This window comes from Canis lupus, chromosome 8, assembly GCF_048164855.1.
Source record: "Canis lupus baileyi chromosome 8, mCanLup2.hap1, whole genome shotgun sequence".
Classification (NCBI taxonomy): Eukaryota; Metazoa; Chordata; class Mammalia; order Carnivora; family Canidae; genus Canis; species Canis lupus.
This window is the reverse complement of record NC_132845.1, coordinates 67,424,593-67,446,415: the sequence shown is the minus strand read 5'-3', so window position 1 is coordinate 67,446,415 and position 21,823 is coordinate 67,424,593. Positions and strand designations below refer to the sequence as shown.

Sequence of the window (21,823 nt, the reverse complement as noted above, 5' to 3'; positions counted from 1 at the left end):
TGTCTCCATTTTATTTTGAACCATGATTGTCAGTCAAAACTGCAATGGGCTGCCCTTTTTCACTGGAAGGATTCAGGTCCAAGTTGAATTAATTTTTTTAGAGATGTTATGGAGGGGAATCTCCAACTGGCTGAGAATTGGACTAGACACTTGAATATCCCTTTGAGCCCCAAGATTCCAATATGTTTAATTCTATGATTCTGTGACTTAGTGTCTCCCAGGAAATTCACACAAAGCAGTTGGAGACCCTACCACCAGAGGGCAGTGTCTTCACATTTGATCCATTTGCACAGAAGGAACCCAATGGTTCCTAGTGGGTACCGGTGTAGAACCATCACAAGGGTGAAATGGGGCAGTGTGGAGAGAGAGAGAGGGAGTCACAATGGCATGTTAACATCCCTTCCTTTACCAGCTGAACAATGATTTTTCTCTCTGCCAGGGCATTGGAGAGAGGTCAGAATGCTTAAAGCCAAAGGGAAGACACCATTTCTAGAGAGCTAGGAAGAGGTGTGATCTGGGGGCTATGTACTGGCAGGGAGCCCTCATGGTGCTGTCTCCTCCAATCCTGCACTCCAAAGACTAGGAAAGTGAGGGGAGGAACGGGGTCTAGGATATTAAAGGTGACAACAAACCCTCTCACACTTGGGAAGGTTGAAAGACCCAGGAATATTCAGCCTTGGAGAAGAGAAGTCTTAGAGGGTCATGAGAACTATCTCCCACTGACGACCTTCTGCAAGGTCTAGGTATCAAAACCAGGGTTAAAAAGTAGATGGTGCCAGGGGGAAGGTCTCAGCTTGATTTAAGGAAGAACTTAAATCTTAATTCAAGGAAAAGCTTGCCTGTGTCTGAACATCTTGGGAGATGCTGAGGTAGAGAGCCTGTGGGGGCCTTGTGTGTCTTTAGCCTGGATGGAGCCTATAACATCCATTCAGGGATTCTATAGTTTTCTCAGCGTGATGAAACCTTGATAGTCTTCATATCTTTGATCTACCCTTTCAAATTTGCAGTGAACCTTACCAAGACTGCATAGTTCTCATGGTTTCCAATAGATGTAAGCCTGTGAATTAGAATATAGGAGTAAAACAGAATTCTGACATATTATAAAAATTTCCCTTGGATTCGCAAGCCTTATAAAAATAAAATTTCATTGCTAATACACAATCTCCAGTCTATTTTTCAGGTTTCTTTATTTAAGCTGCATTGGGACAGGGCATTAAAACTGTCCACATGAAGAATTGCTTGTAGAAAACAGCCAGGGCACACAGACATTACATATTCCGTCTTTGACATGAACATGTAGGATCTCAACTAAAACAGATCCATAGTTACTGTTATCCAAGTGCTTACACAGCTTGATGCAGTCTCAGAGAAGACACACTAATTTTAGTTCCTCTAATGGCTGGGTATTTACATCCTCAGACTCTTTTCCCCCACAGCTATCTTTATTCCGTAGCACCTGTCTCTTTCTGGCTTGTGCTTCCTTTTGCATAGTAAACATTCTCAGGATATCCAGTTTTCTATTTTCATATGTTTTCCCTCTCAATGGTCTGCTGTTGAGATCTGTGTCACCCTGGAAGAAAAAAAGAGAGGGTAAAAACATCCTTATGAACAGAGCTGGGGGTTCTAACATCTTTGCCTCCTTCTTGCTAGAGAGATGGTGTCCCCAAAATGCCTGGGCTACAGCTGTACAGGCTTCCTTTCTCATAATGGACACCATTATTGGGTCATAGCTAGTTAATTCTGTGTGAGGTTGTGAAGGTTTAGAGACACCTTTGGGTCTGGGGTACCCAACTGGGCCTGGACTCCATACAGGCCATCAAGAGGGTTGGAGTGTGGTCCCCTGGGATACAGTGCTCACCACAAGCTGGCCTGTGGGGTCTCATGGGGGACCCACAGTCTTGTTTTGCCATTGTGATAAGTCTTCCTAAGAAAGAAAAGCCACTGCTCGTCACATTCCACACATGGATTTTAAAAATTAACAAGATTTCCTTAGAGAAATTATGGACTACTTGTACCCAGAGGGGCCCTTCAGAGCCTCACACATGCATGTCCTGCTAGCTTCATCTCCCACCACATCCAGCACTCTCCCCTCTTCTTGAGCTCCTCTTCCCTGGTCACACTGTTCCCTTGTAAGAATCCAGCCTCTGCACTTTGGTATATGTTGGGTCTTCTGTCTGGAGTTCCTTTCTTTCCTTCTCTAGCTGGTGAGAGATCAATTTACTTATTCTTTTCAATTTCCATTAAAAATTTTGTTCTCTTTCATTTATTTTACTTAATATAAGAAACTAATACATTTATAAAATACTTTGATCATGCATTTGGATGTCATGGCAGTAACGATTGATATAAAAATTTCTATAAACTTCCTTTCAGTTTCTGTACTTTTGTTGTTTTGGGCAAGTAACAAACAGGGACCACTCATTGAGTGGCACTGCCTTAGACATTTCTTAGACTTTTTCCTCAATGGAGCTGCTCTACCCAGTCACCTCAGGTTAAACCAGTCACTCCTTCCCTGTGATCCTTTCCAGTGAGATGCAAACACAGCATCACAGAGCATTTACTCACAGCCTTGTGTTGATGTTTGCTTTTACCTCTCCACCGGATTCTGAGCTCCCTGAGGGAGAACTAACTAACTTTCTTTCTTTCTTCTTTCTTTCTTCCTTCCTTCCTTCCTTCCTTCCTTCCTTCCTTCCTTCCTTCCTTCCTTCCTTTCTTTCTTTCTTTCTTTCTTTCTTTCTTTCTTTCTTTCTTTCTTTCTTTCTTTTTCTTTCTTCTTTCTTTCTTTCAAGATTTTATTCATTTATTCATGAGAGACAGAGAGAGAGAGACAGAGACAGAGACACAAGGCAGAGGGAGAAGCAGGCTCCATGCAGGGAACCCGACACGAGACCTGATCCCGTGTCTCCAGGATCACACCCCAGGCTGAAGGCGATGCTAAACCGCTGAGCCACCCGGGCTGGCCAGGACATTCTTTCTTACTCATTTTTCATATCTGTATCTCAAAGTCCAGACCTAGCCCATATTCAGAGCTTGGTCAATATTTGTGGGACTGAATATAAAACCACTTTGGAAAATTAAACTCTTGTGGGGTCTTGGCTCAGTGTTGACTCATACTAGTTTGCTTAAGACATTTCATGGCTGCTGACGGCAACAAGGGGAAATGGGATAAAAGAGCCTCATCACCTCTGGATGCTGTTAGCAGGCCCATGGCCTCATGGTTTAGAGACAGAGCAGTTGGACCAAGATCAGCGCCCCAGAAATAAACAGTCACCAAGGCAGGGCAGGGGATCTGTTTCATAAGATGGCAAATCCTGGAGGCTGACTTAGAAGGACCTCCTGAGTCTGGGTGGTACAGGGAGCCTCCCAAGTCACCCCTACCAAAATGAGAGTTCAACAGAAGGGACTCCTTTCAGGTTTTTGCCCAGAAAGGAGATGGTTATACATTAGTTGTAGTATTCATCCAAAGACAAGCCTGTGGTTTCCTTCACGTCGTGAGCTAATCATTATTAAAAATTAGAGAATTAGGAAAAAGATTGTCTCCTATCTTTTGTTTCCTTCCTAAGCAAATGGTAAGAAAAGGCTCAGCTTGAATTCAAAAGTCAATGGGGTTATCACTTTGGACTAAAACTCGACCTGATCCAGTACTGAGAGGGAGCTATAAGTGAGTGGGGAAGTTTACCCTCATTGGGGGGCTAATCCATCTGGATTTTTTTAAAAAAATATTTTACTTACTCATGAGAGACACAGAGAGGCAGAGACCTAGACAGAGGGAGAATCAGGCTCCCAGTGGGGTGCCTGATATGGGACTCAATCCAGGACCCTGGGATCATGACATGAGCTGAAGGCAGATGCTCAACCACTGAGCCACCCAGGTGCCCCCCATCTGGATATTTGAACACAAGGCCAGAACAAAATTCCCATAATCCATGGAGATTGGACCATTGGTATACTAAGACTTCAGCCCCATTCCTCCCAACCTAAACCAAGTCCTTGATCTTGAGTTGTCCTGCTTAATTCTAAACAGAGGGCAGCCCTATTCATCTCCATAGTAATTAAAAGAAAAGACAGCTTGCCTTTCCATAGCACCAGGCTTGTATGACCATGAGCAAGTCACTGAACTTCTCTGAGCTCATTTTTCTCACCTGACAAATGGAAATATTTATATATCTCCTTACTATAGGATAAATAAGTTAGTGAAAAACATTACCATATACCTAGGTGTGGTAAAAGGAGAAATTTCTGTTCCCTGGCTCTGTGTTTCTGTAAGGGGAGATTCCTGCTATAGCACTCATTCTAATATACCTGAGCATACATCTGATCACTGGTCAAACCACAGATGCTGGGCCCTCTTCCAGTAACTTCTGATTCACCAGGTCTGGAATGGAGCATAGGAATTTGCATTTCTAACAATTTCCCAGGTGATGCTGATGTTGCTACTGGTCAAAGGACCACCTTTTGGGGGAACCACTGCTCTGAAATTATGTTCTTCCCCTTTCTCCTCATCTTTCCCTTGCTCCTCTCATGGGAAGAGGAGTGATTTGTCCTGTGTTTTGAAGAAGAAAGCAGGGAGGAAGGGATTAACCCCATGTAGTCTCTCCTTTTGGATCTGCCTATAGGGGTGATGAGTTCTAGTTATCCCTCCCCTTGGAGTAGGAGTTGCTCCTTATGGAGCAGGGCTCTGGTTGTTCAGTTCTGCAGGTACCTTTAATTCTGGAGTGGAAAAAAGGATGCCCAGGTTGGATACCTATTAAATTCTTAATCTAGAATTATAATAAAACTAACGTTTTGACTTTTATATATTTATCTCCTATATTTTTTTTCTCAGTTCATTCTGAATCAAAGAATAAAGGACTATTTTACATTGTCCCCCTGTAGGTGGTGCTTAGAAATTGTCACTGCAACTATTACTACTACTACTACTACTACTACTACTACTACTATTATTTCCTTAATGTAAGAAATCCAAATTCAACCAGTATTGATGAAATCCTCGAGAATAAAGATATTGTGGGGATGTGAAAGATGAATACACACCTATACGCTTGTAAACATCCCTAAGGTTCTCCAGTGAAAACCAGCATTAGCGCCTTTCTGCCAGGCCTTGTGTCAAGTGGCATCAGGCATGGCACCTGCCTTCAAAGAGCTTCTACCCAAATGGGGGAGCATCATGACCACTAGCACTTGTGTTACAGATAGCACCATGCCTGAGGGCTTTGAGAATGCAGAGAGGGAGTGTTGCAGCTGAAGGGACAGGAACTTAGGAATTCCCACTGCATGAGATCAGGGTGTGGCAGACAGGAAGCATGGAAATTGGAAGGAACAAAGCAGGAGCAGAGAAGGTAAACTTAGAGCATGGGCATTGCCACACCTACTGGCTGTAGGCTGGAACAAGGAGAACCTCATTCCTCAGAAAGGGTTTTGGAGGACCCTGTCTTGGACACTTGAATGATCTCCACAGAGGTGATGCCTTTGCCAGCCACGCGGTGTCTGGTGCGCAGCTTGTTCAGGGCAGTCTCCGCCATGCCGGCCCGCTCCTCGGCATCATCCAGCTCATGCACTGTCTTTCTGTAGCGAGCCAAGGTCTGGTTGGCCTGCTCCTCCTGTGACAAAGGCATGGTGGAAAACATAGTGTAAACCTGGCCTTTTCTGGTTAAATGTGCATAATTGGTTTTACATAGACATGTAAGAATTCAGTCTTTCAATACTTTCAGCTAATTCTGTTTTGTCCTTGACATCTGTATCTCTAAATAAAATGTGCTCTATTGGTGCTTCTATAATTTGTGGTTTTAGGCATCAGCTAGTGGTGCCCCACTATGAAAGATGGGGATTTAGTGCTTTCCCTAGCCCTTCCCACACATCTCCCATCCCCTTGTCTCCCCAGTAGAGTCATAGTGCTGTTTGGGTTAGAACCATATTAACCACAGCCTGGTCTTTATTGAGCTTTCTGGGAAAGGCATTGGTTGTGTGAGTGGCTGGTGGATTCAATGTGGTAGCCCCAGAATTGGCAGTGAACAGTGGCAAGGTCAAATTTCTATGTTGGGTGGGGGTTGAGGGGTGGTTGGTGCTGGTTAGTGGATGTATGGCATAGGATAGAGACTTGAAGCCATCATTTGCTGACCATTTGGATTTTAACATTTACTAACATGACATAAATATCCCACCCTGGGCTATTTCCTCACCTGTGGAATGGACTAAAAATATCATTCTTCCTGCCTCGTGTTGGGAGGATCAAATCAGGGAAGGGTCTTGTGTTTAACAGTATGAGCGGGAGAGAGAAGTTATCCTGGCAAAGGCCATAGGTGGCAGTGGAAGTAGGATGAAGGCAGCTAAGACCTTCCCCAGTTTTAGAGCACACCTTGCAGTGAGTACCTGATTTAGTTTGGATGTTCTTAGGAGATATTTGCATTTTCTACATGTTCTTAGCTCCTGTGGGTAGTGTCCGGTCTTCTTCCAACATGATAGCGAGAATGAAGTGCCATGAACATGGAGCTCATGGGGGTCATTCTTTGGCCAATACCTGATTCCTTCCCTGTGGTTCTTTCTAACCAAGTCTTGAGACCTGGGCTGGGGAGGGAGAGTATATTAGAGACATGCGGCGAGCACCTACCGCTTCTTCAATCTGCCGCTTGTAGACCTTCAGCTTGTTCTGCAGCTTCTCCACCAGCTCCTGCATGCGCTGGTTGGTCTTGTGGTCCTCCTCCGTCTGGAAGACCAGCTCCTTGAGGCGGCGCTCATTCTTCCGCAGTGTCTTGACTGTCTCCACATGCTGTTTCTGCTCACCATCCAGTTCTGTCTCTAGTTCCTTGATCTGAGGGGAGAAGAGAGGAACGTGGCTGAGGGAATGCAGGTTTTTGAACTTGGGAGCTCAGTGGTCTTGGGTTGGGGGATATCACAGCTGCCATGTCCACTTCCTCCCCAGAAGAGGGCCGGCAAGGCCTGGACAGGAGGGTCAGGTGGTTCTGCCTTTCATACACCTGCTGTGGTTGTTAGATGGGTCCCTTTCCTGAGCCTCAGGTATCTTCCTCTGGGAAGTAGGGGAGATAGGGGCTGGACAAGGTGACCAAACCTCCTGGGCCCGTCTAGCTCCGCCACCCCAAGGGTGAAGGCTAAGGCTTGTTGTTAGTAATAGGGAAGAACAATGATGGAAAGAGAATAGGAACAGAGATGGAGGAAGAATCCTGGGACCTGCCCTGCTTGGGGGTGGAGCACATTCTGAGGAAAAGATGACAGGGAAAAGGAGGAGAAACCTTTATATAATAAATAAATTACAGCTCTTGTCTCAATTTCCTATTCCGTCCTAGCATCTGAATAACCCATTCCCTCATCAAGTGCCAGGCATGGCGTCTTTTGGGAAAAGGCCCCTGCCCAGTCACGTCTCCCCTTTCTCTCTCCAGGCTCAGCTCAGGGGCATCCTTACCCTGGCTTCCAGTTTCATGATTGTGCGTTTCCCTCCTTTCAGAGCCAGCTGCTCAGCTTCCTCCATCTTGGCCTGCAAGTCTTTGATGGTGATCTCATAGTTTTTCTTGATTTTCTCCAGGTGCATGCAGTGGTCCTGCTCTTGCCGGAGTTCTTCTGCCATGCGGGCGGCCTGTGGGAGGGGAGAAGCATGGCCTGGGGCTCTCCAGCCACTCTTTGCTGTCTCCTCTATGAGGCACACAGCACAGAGGGTGGGAAAAGCACAGAAATGGAGGAGGAAGATGAGGGTCTACATCCAGCCCCTGTGCGGCCTTCAGCAAGTCATTTTACCCTCTCATTCTTGTATTCATTCCATAAATATTCACAGAGGATCTGCATACTGAGTATGGGTCTGTGCTCTCCAGACACAGCACCATATAAGACCAGCAGTGTTCCTGAGCTCCTGGCATTTCAGTCAAGTGCAAGGAGCCTGGCAATAAAATCTTTTTGAAGATGGGTCCCTTTTGAAGATGGGTCTTCTTCATCTTTAAAGTGGGGTACATGGTGTCTGCCACTCAGGGTCGTGTGAGCACCCAAACGATACTCCTTTCATTAATGCTCTCCTCAAGGCTATTTGAATGCTCCTCCTTGCCACAAGGTCTATCCACAAAAGCCCATTTTCAATGGCTCCTCTGACCCATGCACCTGGCCTCAAGCTCTGATCTCTCCCATGGTCATGTGTAGCTTGTAATTATTCCTTATTTTCATGTGTTTGGCTTTTCAGAGAATCCTCCAGACTCCCCAGAGGAAGGCCCACAGCCCTCCCAGGAAGGCGCTAGCACAGTGACCTTTGAGGGGAGAGGGTGGGCTTCCCTTCCAAGGGTGGCCTGGTTCTCAGCAGGCAGCCTGGCCTTAGTGCCCAGGTCCCTTTCCACCAACACCAGGGAGTGTGCACACTTACATCAGTCATGGCTTTCTTGGCCCTCTCGTCGGCCGAGCGGAACTCACTGATGAGCTCCTCATGTTCACTGGAGATGCGTTGGACATCTGACTCTAGCTTGCGCTTGACTACAAGGAGACTTTGGTTCTGAAGGAGAAAATGAAGACATCGCTGTGAGCCAGAAGTCTGCACAGCCCTTGCTGGATCCAGGAAGGAAAAACAACCCTCTCCCAGACACACTTTCCAAACCCCCCAACAGGAAATGGCCCTGGGCTCCCTGCTTGGAGTAGGGTCTCTCCCTGCATTTTGCTCTTGGTTTTAGAGGAGAACTTGTGTCACAAGGAGCCCAAGAATAATGTCATTTAGGCCTGGGGTGGGTCGCAGCTCTTGAACAATCCTGAACTCAGAGCTGGGAAAACCCAGGTTCACGCCCTAGTACTGCCACCTATGTGGATAAATTCTTTACCTCTAAGCTTTGATCTTCTCTCTACAATGGGGTTGCAATCCCTATATGTCCCATACACATTTTTTCTTCTGGTGAATTCACGTAAGATGCTAAGTAAGAATTAAGCTGTGCTTGTAAAGGATTATATCATAAGCAGCACTGGTGTTACCACTGGCAATAGATGGAAGTCCCCATTGTTGACCATGGATTCAACTCTCTGGGTCACAGTTTTTCATTTGTAAAATGAAAGTCAGACTTTGCAATATTCTAGATCCCTTCCAGTTCTGAAGTTCTGTCCTTGGTTACATTGAAGATAATGGTGATCCTTAAAATTGGCTAAATCATCAGAATCTCCTGAGGAGTTTGGATTTACAAGTTTAGATTTCTGGAGTCCCACCAGAGACCCCGTGGATCAGAATCCCCAGAGGAAAGTCTGGGAATGTTTGAAAGCTCTGGACAACATCATGCATGTAGTTCACCCTCTATGTGTGCACTGAATATGGTTAAGATTTATGTTACAGGGTTCCTGCCATAACAAGTGAAGTCTCTGCAGGTGTGTTCTGAGAATGTCCCAAGTGAGACATTCTATCTGCCTTGAAGTTCTGAAGGGTGCCCACTAGGTTTGGGCACCATTCTGGTACCCCAAGCATGAGTCTGCATAGCACTGCCAGCAAGCTGCCATCCTACCTGGATGTTGACTTCATTGTGCCGCTCGGTGATCTCCACCACCTCCTGCTCCAGCAGCTTGCGGGAGCGCTCGCTGCCCTCCAGGCCTGAGCGCACCTCCTCCAGTTCTGTCTGCAGCAGGCTCAGGCGCCGCTCCTGTAGGTTGTATTGCTCCCGCAGTTCCTCATGCTGCCGAGCATCCTCATCCATCTGGACCTGCAGGTCCTGGGGGGGTCAAGAGGACCTGGCTTGAGCCCACCTGTTGGGCCCTGGCAAGTCTGGGGCTGGCTGGGCCTGAGAGTGCTGTGACCTTTATGGACCGGGCTCAGCGGGGTGCTGGGGTAGGACTGGGAAGGTGGAGGCCATGGAGGAAGAGACAGTGAGGTGTAGACCTGCCCTTGGGGACAGGTTGAAGCTTAGCTGGCCAGGACCCCGGTGTCTAGAGGATTTGTCTAGTGGACGGTTAGCATGAGGTCAAGCCTTTTCTGATGACAGAGCACCTGGTGTTTCCAGCAGGGCCTTCTCATGGAGGCCTTCCTCCATGACCTTGACCATTATATCCCTGCTGGCTAATCCGTCTCTCCTTTCTCCTGGTTCTGTTATTTTTCCAGAGCATTTATCACCTTTTTTAATACTACAGTTTTATTTATTTGTTGTTTATTGTCTTTCTGCAGGGATGTCTGTTTGTTGTGGCTATTCTTTTTTAATTTATTTTTTACTATTTAATAAAATTAATTAATTTATTTATTTTTTGTGGCTATTCTTATACCCCTAGCACCTAATGCAGTGCTTAGACTGGTCAAATATCCAACAAATATGTGCTGAATGCATAGATCCAGCTACAGATGCTTGAAAGACCAGCCCAATGACAGAGAAGGATAAAGGAAGGTTTCAACTCTATTTGTGTTTATGTCTTAAGGCGAGTGGTGGATATATGGGTGTGTATTATGTCCTGTATTTTTCTGTGCCTGAATTCACTTATAATAAGTCAGATATGGTTTTAAAAACCAAGACAGGACCAACATTCTGTCTTCCTCTTTTTCTCCCTCTTTTCAGTCATCCAGGATATGGACTTTGGTGATTAGGGCTTCTCGTTTATGCAGCCCCCAAGTCTCCTGCTCCCTGGACTGCCAGCCACCCCACATTTCACATCCATGCTTCCATCCAAGCTGCAGACATGTATATAGCTTCCCAGAAGCCTGCAGGCTGGGCAATGGCTTACTTTGTGATTAGTTCTTCCTCCTCCCAGGTTGCTACCTTGATTTGCTGCTGCAGCCTTTTCAATGTCTTTACAAGCTCGCTGTTGTTCTTGTTGGCATGGTCCAGCTGGATTTCCATCTCATTCAGGTCTGTCTCCATCTTCTTCTTGAGCCTCAGTGCCTCTGCCCGGCCCTTGGCCTCTGCCTCCAGGCTGGCCTGCAAGGACTCGATTGCTCGCTGGTGGTTCTTCCTGCAAGTCCAAACAGAGAAGACCTTGGCATGCTCGGCCCGCTGGTCAGGCTGTGCTAAGCCTCCCTAGGTAAGAGGTGTGGGAGCATCAACATGGACATGGCAACCATATTTGAAATTAAATTCTATCTCCCCTTAAACATGTGAGTGGGGGAGCATTGTGATTTGGGAAAAGAAACAGGTCAATGTTTACCACATATTTTTTGGGATCTCAATTCATGTAATATGCAAAATAGCCTTGTAAGGAAACGGAGGCTCTAAGATGACAAAAACATGCCAGAGGTTTAGCCTGCAATGGAGCCAGGATTTAAATCCAAATGCTAGCCTGTTTTAAAAATTACAACATGTGAGCTTTGGCCATACAAATTAGATTTAGCAGTCATCAGTTGATTGTATTTACTATGTTTAATTATATCATAATCAACATAATGAACATTTTCATAAAGCCCTCAGATAAGCTGTGTTAATCTCCTTTCATAGAAAGGGACCAGAGGAGGTAATGAAACACACACAAAAATATTTTTTCATTGAGGGAAATAAATGGATAGCATGCAAAGATCCTGTCACCTGTCCCATAGTATATTCACCTCTGTTTCACCCCTGAACACCTTCTATGTGCTTGCACATGACTGGATTTGCAGCACTTTAAGATGTATTCAATTTCTAGATTGGAGAAGGTATCTTGACAGTCTCAAAAGGGGACAAAATTTTGATTCACTTTGATTTAAAAAATGAATACAAGGAAAAACTATAAAACATGTTGAAAAAATTTAAAGAAGATCTAAATATATGGAAGGACATCCATGTTCATGGATCAAAAGACTTAATATTGCTAAGGTGGGGTTCACTGCAATCCCTATCAAAATCCTAGCTGACTTCTTTGCAGAAATTGACAAGCTGATCTTAAAATTTGTATAGAAATTCAAGGGACCCAGAATAACCAAAACAGTCTTGAAAAAAGAAGAGTAGAGTGGAGAACTCACACTTTCCAAATTCAAAGCTTATTACAAGGCTACAGTAATCAAGATATTGTGGTCCTAGTATATAGATAGACCTATAGATCAATGGAATTGGATTGGGTATCCCGAAATAAACCCTTATATTTACAGTCAATTCATTTTCAACAAGGATGTTAAGACCATTCAACAAGGAGAGAACAGTTTTTTTCAGAAAGTGGTTCTGAGACAACTGGATATCCACATGCAAAAGAATAAAGTCGGATCCCTCTTTCACACCTTCTATAAAAATTAACTCAAAATGCATCAAAGACCTAAATGTAAGAGCCTAAACTATAAAACTCTTACCTAATCTGGGAAACATAAGTAGACATCTTTGTGACTAGATTAGGCAATGGGTTTTTAGATATGACACCTAAAATACAAGCTACCAGGGCACCTGGGTGGCTCAATCCATTAAACATCTGCCTTCAGCTCAGATCCCATGCCAGGCTCCCTACTCAGTAGAGAATCTTCTCCCTCTACCTCTCTCCTCTGCTTCTGCTCTCTTTTTCTCTCATGCTAGCTCTCTCAAATAATAAACAAAACCTTAAAAAATAAAATACAAGCTACCAAGGAAAAAAAATACATTGAACTTCATCAAAATTAAAAACATTTGTGCTTCAGAGGATCATTAAGAAAGTGATAAGGCAGGGTGGCTCTTGATTTTGGCTAAGATCATGATCTCAGCGTCCCAAGATGGAGCTCTGCATGAGGCTCCTTGCTCAGCTGGGAGTCTGCTTGAGATTCTCTCCCTTTCCCTCTACCCCTCCCCTGATTTGTACACTCAGTCTCTCTCTCTCTCTCTCTCTGGAATAAATGAAAAATTTTAAAGACTTTATTCATGAGAGACACACAGAGAGAGACAAAGACATAGGCAGAAGGAGACACAGGCTCCCTGCGGGTCCCGGGATGCAGGACTCGATCCCAGGACCCTGGGTTTATGACCTGAGTCAAACGTAGACGCTCAACCATTGAGTAACCCAGGCGCCCAGCAATAAATAAATCTTTTTTTAAAAAATTAAGGGGGGCACTTGGGTGGCTCAGCGGTTGAGTGTCTGCCTTTGGCTCAGGGCATGATCCCAGCGTCCCGGGATCTTAAAACTCAATCATAAACAACCTAGTTTGTTTTTTAAAGATTTTATTTATTTATTCATGAGAGACACAGAGAAAGGAAGGGCAGAGACATAGGTAGAGGGAGAAGCAGGCTCCCCGCAGGGAGCCTGATGTGGAACTGGATCCCAGGACCCCGGAATCACGACCTGAGTCAAAGGCAGATGCTCAACCACTGAGCCACCCAGGCATCCCAAACAACCTAGTTTTTAAAATGGGCCGAGGACTAGAATAGACATTTCTCCATAAAAGGTGCTTGGCATCATTAGCTATAATGGAAATACAATTCTAAACCACGGTGAGATGGCTATGATAAAATAGATAATGATAAATTTTGGAGAAGATCTGGAGAAACTATAGTCCTTAGCACTGAGAATGTACAATGGTGCAACTGCTTTGGAAAAGAATCTGACAGTCCTGCAAAAAGTTAAACATAGCATTAACATATGACCAGAATTTCTATTCCTAGGTACATATATATCCAAGAGAAATGTAAACCTAGATCCGTGCAAAAACTTGTATATGAATGTTCATAGGGACACTTACCCACAGTAGCCAAAAGGTGAAAGCAACACAAATGTCTATCAGCTGATGAATAAATAAACAAAATGTGATCTTCCCAAACAATGGAGTATTATTCAGGAATAAAAAGGAATTAAATACTTCCTGACACATGCTTCAACATGGATGAAGCCTGAAAACATTCTACTGAAAGATGACAGTCACAGAGAGCCACATATTGTATGATTCCACTTATATGTAATGTCCAGAATAAGCAAGTCCAAAGAAAGTTGTTGGCTACATTAGTTGTTGCCTATGGCTGGGAGTGGGGGTGATGGGGAGAAATGGAGCAGTTTGCTACGGGATATGGGGTTTCTTCGAGGGGTGATGAAATGTTCTAAAATTGTAATGATGATTGCACAAATAAAAATCACTCAATTTTGCCCTTGCCATGGGTGAACTGTGTATAAATTATATCTCAAGTCTGTTGCAAACTCACACACACACACCACATTGTGGCATAGCTAGATATTTAGGGTGGGGGTCAGGTTTAGCCTGATGGCTGCAGAGTTATGGGGCTTTTCCTCCCCAGTGGTTCAGCCTACAGCCCTCAGGAGTGATTGTGGGGGTATGTCGTAAATTCAGGAAGCTGCAGTGTGGGGAGATTTCAGACAGGCAGTTTAGGCAGGGTGCCAATGTGGATAGTTGCAAATGTGTTGATCATCTCAGAATCACAACAAATCATATTTCTTAGAGCAGTTTTGGATTTGGACAGAGGGAGAAGCAGGCTCCATGCACCGGGAGCCCAACGTGGGATTCGATCCCGGGTCTCCAGGATCGCGCCCTGGGCCAAAGGCAGGCGCTAAACCGCTGCGCCACCCAGGGATCCCGAACAAATCATATTTCTATAAACCAAAACCTAGTGCTGAGTCCAAAGGTTTCTTAGAACCTCAAGCAGCAACAATGGACACTGGATTAAAATGAAATCTCCAAATCTAGCACTCCCTGGCACCCCAACAAATCAGTTCTTTTCTGTGATGTGGTGGATGTTCTCTAAGGGTTCATGAATGTTAATAATAACTTGTATCTGTGTGGCTTTGCAGGTAATAATGTACATTCATATCTACCATCTCATTAAGCTTCCCCATGCCCCAGAGCAGGGATGAGGAAGCTATAGGATAATTACACCTATCTCAGAAGGGTTTGTCCCTAATTTTTTTATTGTGGGAAAATGCACGTTACATAAAATTTCCTATGTTAACCGTTATTAAGTGCACCGTCCAATGTGCACTTAAATATTAAATATTAATAAATATTTAATGTTTATTAAATATATTTAATATATTATTAAATATAAATATTATTTATTATTATATAAATATTATTAATATATTAATAATATATTAAATATATGGTGCTGTGCTACCCTTGCCACCATCCCATCTCCAGAACTCGTTTCACCTTATGCAACTGAAATTATGTCCCCATTAGATACAAATTTCCCCATATCCTTCTTTTCCCCTGCCCCTGGCAACTACTGTTCTTGTTCCACCTTCTGTTTTTTTCTTTCTTTCTATTTTTTTTTAAAGATTTTATTTATTTATTCATGAGCGACACAGAGAGAGCGAGGCAGAGACATAGGCAGAGGGCAAAGCAAGCTCCATGTGGGGAGCCTGACATGGGACTCGATCCCGGGACTCACACCCTGGGCTGAAGGCGGCGCTAAACCGCTGAGCCACCCGGGCTGCCCCCACCTTCTGTTTCTATGACTGTGACTGCTCTAAGTACTTCCTGTAGGTGGAATCATACAGTGTCTGTCTTTTTGTGACTAGCTTTTTTCACTTAGTATAAAGTCCTCAAGGTTTATTTATGTTGTAGCAGGCATCAGAATTTCCTTCCTTTCTAAGGCTGAATAAAATTCCACTGTATAGGGGTGCTTGGGTGGCTCGGTAGGTTGACTGTTCAACTCTTGATTTAGGCTCAGGTCATGATCTCAGAGTTGTAAGATGGAGCCCTGCATCAGGCCCTGCACTCAGCAAGGAGTCTTTCTTCTTTCCCTCTCCCTCTGCCCCTCTCCTCGCTTGTGCATGCTCTCTCGCTCTCTCGCTCTCTCTCTCTTTCTCAAATAAATCTTTAGGGCAGCCCCGGTGGCTCAGAGGTTTAGCGCTGCCTTCGGCCCAGGGTGTGATCCTGGAGACCAGGGATTGAGTCCCATGTCAGGCTCCCTGCATGAAGCCTGCTTCTCCCTCTGCCTGTGTCTCTGCCTCTCTCTCTCTCTCTCTCTCTTTGTGTGTCTCTCATGAATAAATAAATAAAACCTTTAAAGAAAATAAATAAATCTTTAAAAAAAATTCCATTTTACGTATAGTCAACATTTTGTTATCCATTCACTTGCCAATGGACATTTGGGTTGCTTTCATGCTGTAGCTCTTCTGAATAATGCTATGAACACGGGTGTACAAATACCTCTTCAGGACCCTGCTTTCAATTCTTTTGGGTAGATACCCAGAAGGAGGATTGCTGGATCATGTTAATTCTATTTTAATTTTTTTGAGGAGCCTTTATACTGTTTTTCACAGCAGTTGTACCATTTTACATTCCTGGCAGCAGTGCACAAGGGTTCCAGTTTCTCCATGTCCTTTGCCAACACTTGTCATTTTCTGTTTTGGATGGTAGCCATCCTAATAGGTATGAGGTGGTATCTCACTGTAGTTCTGATTTGCATTTCTGTAATGACTAGAGACAGTGAGCAGCTTTCCATGTCTTATTGGCCACTTGTGTATTTTCTTTGGAGGAATTTCTAGTCAAGTCCTTGGTCCACTTTTGAATTATTATTATTATTTTTAAATATATTATTTATTCATTCATGAGAGACACACAGAGAGAGCAGAAATACAGGCAGAGGGAGAAATGGGCTTCCTGCAGGGAGCCTGATGTGAGATTCAATCCCATGACCCCGAGATCACACTCTGAGCCAAAGGCAGAAGCTCAACTGCTGAACCAGCCAGGCATCCCTATTATTATTATTGATCATTATCTCATGGGGTTTTGTGATCACTAATGTACTATATTTCAAAGTATTCACCTAAATTGTCCAGGGTCACATGACTAATGGGTGGCAGAGGCCTGAGTTTCTGGATTCTACTCCATCATGCTGCCTAAAATCAGCCTCCCATGCCTCAGCCCCATACCTTGTAGCTTCAAATTCCTCTTCTTTCTCATGGATTCTCCGGTCAATGTCAGCTTTAACCTGAGCCAGTTCCAGCTGAATTCGAATCACTTTGCTCTCTTCAACCTGCCAGGAATATAAACATCAGCCTTTCTGGCCAAGTAGGTGCGTGGTCCCTGGCCAAGGACCCAGCCTCCAAGGTGATGGCCACATAGTTACCTCTAGGGAAGACTCAGCTTCCTCCAGGGCCACCTGGAGTTCTTCCTTTTCAATCTCCAATTTTTTCTTCAACTTCTGCAGCTCATGCACACTCCGTCCTCCCTCACCCAGCTGATCAATCAGTTCCTTTATCTCCTCTAAGAAAGGAATATTGTCATCAGTAAGGCATATGAGGACCACCAGCATCCCAGGGCCATGGCATGTGGCACAGACATTCCTATGTCAGGGTAGAAGCAGGCAATCCTAGCTTCACTGTTTCTAAAGAGAAGCAATAGACTCCACGTCATAGACTCATGAAGCATCAGGGCTTGGACATTGGAGAACAGGGGGTTCAAGTTCCTCATTTTATAGATGGGAGGCTGAGGACCAGAGAAGAGCAGGCAAGCACAGAGCAGCTTTGGGACCAGTGCCCAGGACTCCCTGGGCCTGTGAAGCCTACACTCAGGGCATTCTTCTCTCAGGGAGCCCCTTTTCCCCTCTGCCTCCCTACCACCAGGTCTGAAAACCTCACAAGAAAAGGATTAGAGCCTTTCTTATCTTCCTCAGTTGGGAGACCTCTCTGTTGCCCACCCAGAGGAACTCTGAGGGATTTACAGCACCTTGGAGCAGTCACAAAACAGCCCACAACCAGAGGTGTCCAGGAAATGTAACTGTCCTGATTAATTCATGACAAAACTCCATTTCTACATCAAGCCCTCTTGAGTTCAGAGAAATCTCATTTAATGCAAGGTCTCCCCACCTGGGTTTCTAAATTCCAGGTGGGGTTTGGAGAGCACTGGTGACATCATCTAAGTCTCAGCTGTTGGTGTCCACCTGTGCTGGCATCATAGACACACCTGTAGCCCACATAGCTTCCCGTCACCTGTCCTTGAACATAATGGCTGTTTCTAGAACATTCCCCACTGCACTGCTCTGAGACCATGAGGAACGCTGTGATGCTGCTTCACACTCTCTCAGCCTAGGCAGGCTGCTCAGTCACTTTCCTTTGTGGCTCCCACCAGTCTGGAGGTACTTTAAAGGCTTTTTTTTCTCACCTATGCTTCACCTGCCACATGAGGTGCATATTCCCTTGCTCTTAACCCCTAGGTTACCTGGGAGTTTTATCATCTGCACCAGAAGCTGGTCAGAGGATGGGGGTGGGGAATGGAGTGGGTAGGGGAGGAGGCAGGGCTCCAGACCATTGGCAGGGACCCTCAGCAGTGCCTCATTATCACCTCCCTCCTGTTTTCTGTCCTCTCCTAGTCCAGCAACCTTGATTTGGGTGTTTTGGTTGTTCCTCCCCAAACTTAACTCATGTACTTATATTCAAGTCCTTTAGTACTTAGACTTTCGAGGTTACAAAAGCAGAGCCTTCATACCTCAAATGCTGGGCTCTCATGATTCTCCCCTGTAAGCTGACAGCTCTCCAGGGAGGAACCAGGACCTTGGGCAGATTTGGGGACAGTCTGGGACCATTTGCTTCTACCCTTTGCATTGCAGTGACCCTACATCAGTCACCTAACCTGAAATAAGGAAACCCTGTATTGACTGAGATTTTGTTTGCTACTCAGCAAAACAGGGATCCAAAAACCATTCTTGAAAATAAAAATATTGATATCCCTTGTGCAACCAATTTTGTGGTTAGAAATGTACACCTGCCATAAAAGCAAATCATGCAGCCAGATCTCTGTATGGCAAAGTGATCTTCAACAGATAAGTAACATTTTTCAAATAGTATCCAACAGAACAAAATCTCAGCCCAAGGCCTCCTATATGTAAGAAATCTTACATGTGTATGTATGTTATGTACATGCAAAGGCTCAATACACAAAATCTACTGACTGAAGATTTCACATATTATGTTTCATTGTCACAACCACCTTATAAGGAAGGCAATATCTCTCCAACTTACAGGGGAGGAAACTGAGGCATGGAACAGTCAAGTAACTCACCTGCTTGAAGTCCTATTGCTGAGTGCCTGAGTGCTTCTACATGGTGTTTGCCAGCCAGGCAGATTTATCGGGGACCTACTACGTGCCAGGAGCTCAAACCTCTCATGCACTTGGGAGGAGGGAGGCCCTGCCTGTGTCTTTATCCCCGCCTCAGACTCACCCTGCAGAGTCTTGTTCTCCTTCTTCACAGACTCAAGGTGCTCCAGAGACTCCTCGTAGGCAGTCTTGATCTTGAAACTCTCTGTCATGTACATGCGGCACTCCTTCTGCGAACTATCCACCTCCACCTGCAGCTCTTCACACTTCTGCTGCCACTCGGCCAGCATCTTGTCAAAGACCCGCTGCTTCTTGTCCAGGGCAGCAGCTGCAGCATTGGCCTGGGGAGAGGTGCGGAAGCTCTCCGGAGGTCTGACTTTCCAGCCCCTTCCCCTCGTTTGCCTTCCTGCCTACCTTCCCCAACCTCCTTAGTAATTCTGGTGACCACAGACTTCTTGGGGACTAGGATATAGTTCCACATGGATGGCACAAGCGTGGGGCAGGGATTCCGGAGAGAGTTACACCCCAGTTCTTTTTTTCTTTTCCTTTCTTTTAAAATATTTATTCATTTTAAAAGAGAGAGAGGGAGAGAGAGACAGAGAGAGAGAGAGAACACGCAAATGGGCAAAGGGGCAGAGCAAGAGGGAGAGTGAAAGCGACTCCCTACTGAGCAGGGAGCCCGATGCAGGACTCCATCCTAGGATCCTGAGATCATGACCTGGGTGGAATGCAGACACTTCACTGGCTGAGCCAACCAGGCACCCCAGTTACATCCCAGTTCTAAGACTTCTACTACTAGATGTGTGACCTTGGGCAGTCCTATCTTATCTTCCTGGGCTAGGATTTTCTTGGGTGTAAAATGAGGGATCTGGGTACCGGCAGCCTTCCCAGATTTATTTATTTATTAATTTTTATTTATTTATGATAGTCATCACAGAGAGGGAGGGAGAGAGAGAGAGAGAGAGAGAGAGAGGCAGAGACATAGGCAGAGGGAGAAGCAGGCTCCATGTACCGGGAGCCCAATGTGGGATTCAATCCTGGGTCTCCAGGATCACGCCCTGGGCCAAAGGCAGGCGCTAAACCGCTGCGCCATCCAGGGATCCCCAGCCTTCCCAGATTTAAAACATTCACCCAACTCTCCATAACCTATTTCTCTGTAATTTACTACTACGTGTTATACATTATTGTCCAACTGAAAAATGGGTTTGGTCTTATTTTTCTTGTGAATCAAAGCTGATTGTTCTCAGACCTTATTTTTCTTTTCTTTTCTTTTTAAGATTTTATTTATTTATTTATTCATGAGAGAGACACAGAGAGAGAGGCAGAGACACAGGCAGAGGGAGAGGCAGGCTCCATGCAGGGAGCCCGATGTGGGACTCGATCCTGGGAATCCAGGATTAGGCCCTGGGCTGAAGGTGGCGCTAAAGCACTGAGCCACCCCCGGCTGCCCAGACCTTATTTTTCATAGACCTTTCACCTTTTTCATTACTGTCTGGGAACTACGTATTTGCTGCTGTGCAGTATTGGATTTTGTAAATTTCTGCTTAATTTCTAAATGAGGGGGTTAGCAAAAGCTTTTCGGGTTTGGGGACTATTTTTCTGAAGGTTCTCATATGGTTATGACCCTCTGCCTATGTCTCCGTCACTGCTGTCATGAAGCAATTGCCCTATCTAGACCAAAATGGGGTTGCTGTGTGCCAGTGGAAATCTTACTTAATTTGGCTTGGAAACTTGCTGATCAGTCTGAACCAGGGATGCAAACAAGAGTATTTGGCCACACAAAGTGTGTGAAATGTGGTTTGCATGAGGAAAAGGGAAACAGAGACAATAGTTGCATGACTTCCTGGGACTAAGTTTTGTCCTCATCATAGACCTATTTGAATAATGGCCTGTTGAGTGTTAAGATCTCAGAGTTCGGGGATCCCTGGGTGGCGCAGCGGTTTGGCGCCTGCCTTTGGCCCAGGGTGTGATCCCGGAGACCCCGGATCGAATCCCACATCGGGCTCCTGGTGCATGGAGCCTGCTTCTCCCTCTGCCTGTGTTTCTGCCTCCCTCTCTCTCTCTCTGTAACTATCATAAATAAATAAAAATTAAAAAAAAAAAAAGATCTCAGAGTTCGGAGTATATAAACACATGTTCAGGCAGGAACCTGTGTCCAGTGGGCCTGAGTACCAACCCTGTGCTCCATCCTGTTGGGCCACCTGTTTCTTCTTGCTAAGCCCAGACATGTGATAATTTCATCCAGCTCCCTGGGGTCCCTTGGGCCTAGCGAGTGTTTGACCTCCTGACCTTCTCTAAGTCAATGGTGAGGTCCTCGACTTCTGCCTGGAGTCGCTGCTTATTTTTCTCGAGGGAGGCTGCCCGGGCCTGGGCAGCTTCAGCTGTCTCTTCTGCTTCCTGGAGTCTGGCGGCCAGTTTCCTCCTGTGGGCAAGGGCAAGAGAGGCTGTCAGGGAAACAGAGTAGCTCATGGGCCAGGGGCTGGGTTTGTGGTGCTGAGCTCTGGTGTCACGGTGGAGAAGATGCAAATGAATTGGAGAGTGTTTTGAGGAAAGCAGTCACTGTCCATCCATCCAACAATTATTTATTGTTTCTATTCTGTGTCAGGTATCATTCTAGGCCTTAGAGAAACAGACTAAGACCCATGCCTTCATGAAACTTCTGCTCTAGATGGGGGATAGACATAGAGATATTAAGCCCCATGGAGAAAATAAAGAAGGAAAGGGACACTTGAGCAAAGACCAGAGGGAGAGAAGGGTGAAGACCATGGGTATCTGGGGAAGAAAGTCCAGGCAGAGACAGGTGAAGGGTTGAGATTTAGCCTGAGCTTTGGAGTGAGACCAGGCATCTTCTGGCCACTCTCAACAGAAAAGGGCTGGAGGGCGGGAGGTAGGAGCTGCAGGATGCAGATTTAGGTTCCATATGTACAGGGCTTTTAAAAAATTATTATTAAATATTTATTTATG

The 21,823-nt window shown here is 45.3% G+C and overlaps 1 protein-coding gene and 1 long non-coding RNA gene across 2 annotated transcripts in view; one reads left to right on the top strand and one right to left on the bottom strand.

Moving 5' to 3' along the window:
* LOC140638928 (uncharacterized) overlaps nucleotides 1-21,823 on the top strand; it is a 64,868-nt gene that overhangs the window by 11,929 nt on the left and 31,116 nt on the right. The gene's annotated exons all lie outside the window — the stretch shown is intronic.
* Nucleotides 1,171-21,823, bottom strand: part of MYH16 (myosin heavy chain 16) — a 63,810-nt gene continuing 43,157 nt past the window's right edge. Inside the window, exons 33-43 of the mRNA XM_072837034.1 lie at nucleotides 21,149-21,281; nucleotides 18,984-19,200; nucleotides 16,893-17,029; nucleotides 16,696-16,799; nucleotides 10,704-10,896; nucleotides 9,468-9,671; nucleotides 8,357-8,482; nucleotides 7,418-7,588; nucleotides 6,608-6,808; nucleotides 5,373-5,600; nucleotides 1,171-1,570 (exon numbers count right to left, since the gene is read on the bottom strand). Coding sequence (XP_072693135.1) covers nucleotides 5,400-5,600; nucleotides 6,608-6,808; nucleotides 7,418-7,588; nucleotides 8,357-8,482; nucleotides 9,468-9,671; nucleotides 10,704-10,896; nucleotides 16,696-16,799; nucleotides 16,893-17,029; nucleotides 18,984-19,200; nucleotides 21,149-21,281 — 1,687 coding nt within the window. The 3' untranslated portion in view covers nucleotides 1,171-1,570; nucleotides 5,373-5,399. The remainder of the gene's footprint in view (nucleotides 1,571-5,372; nucleotides 5,601-6,607; nucleotides 6,809-7,417; nucleotides 7,589-8,356; nucleotides 8,483-9,467; nucleotides 9,672-10,703; nucleotides 10,897-16,695; nucleotides 16,800-16,892; nucleotides 17,030-18,983; nucleotides 19,201-21,148; nucleotides 21,282-21,823) is intronic.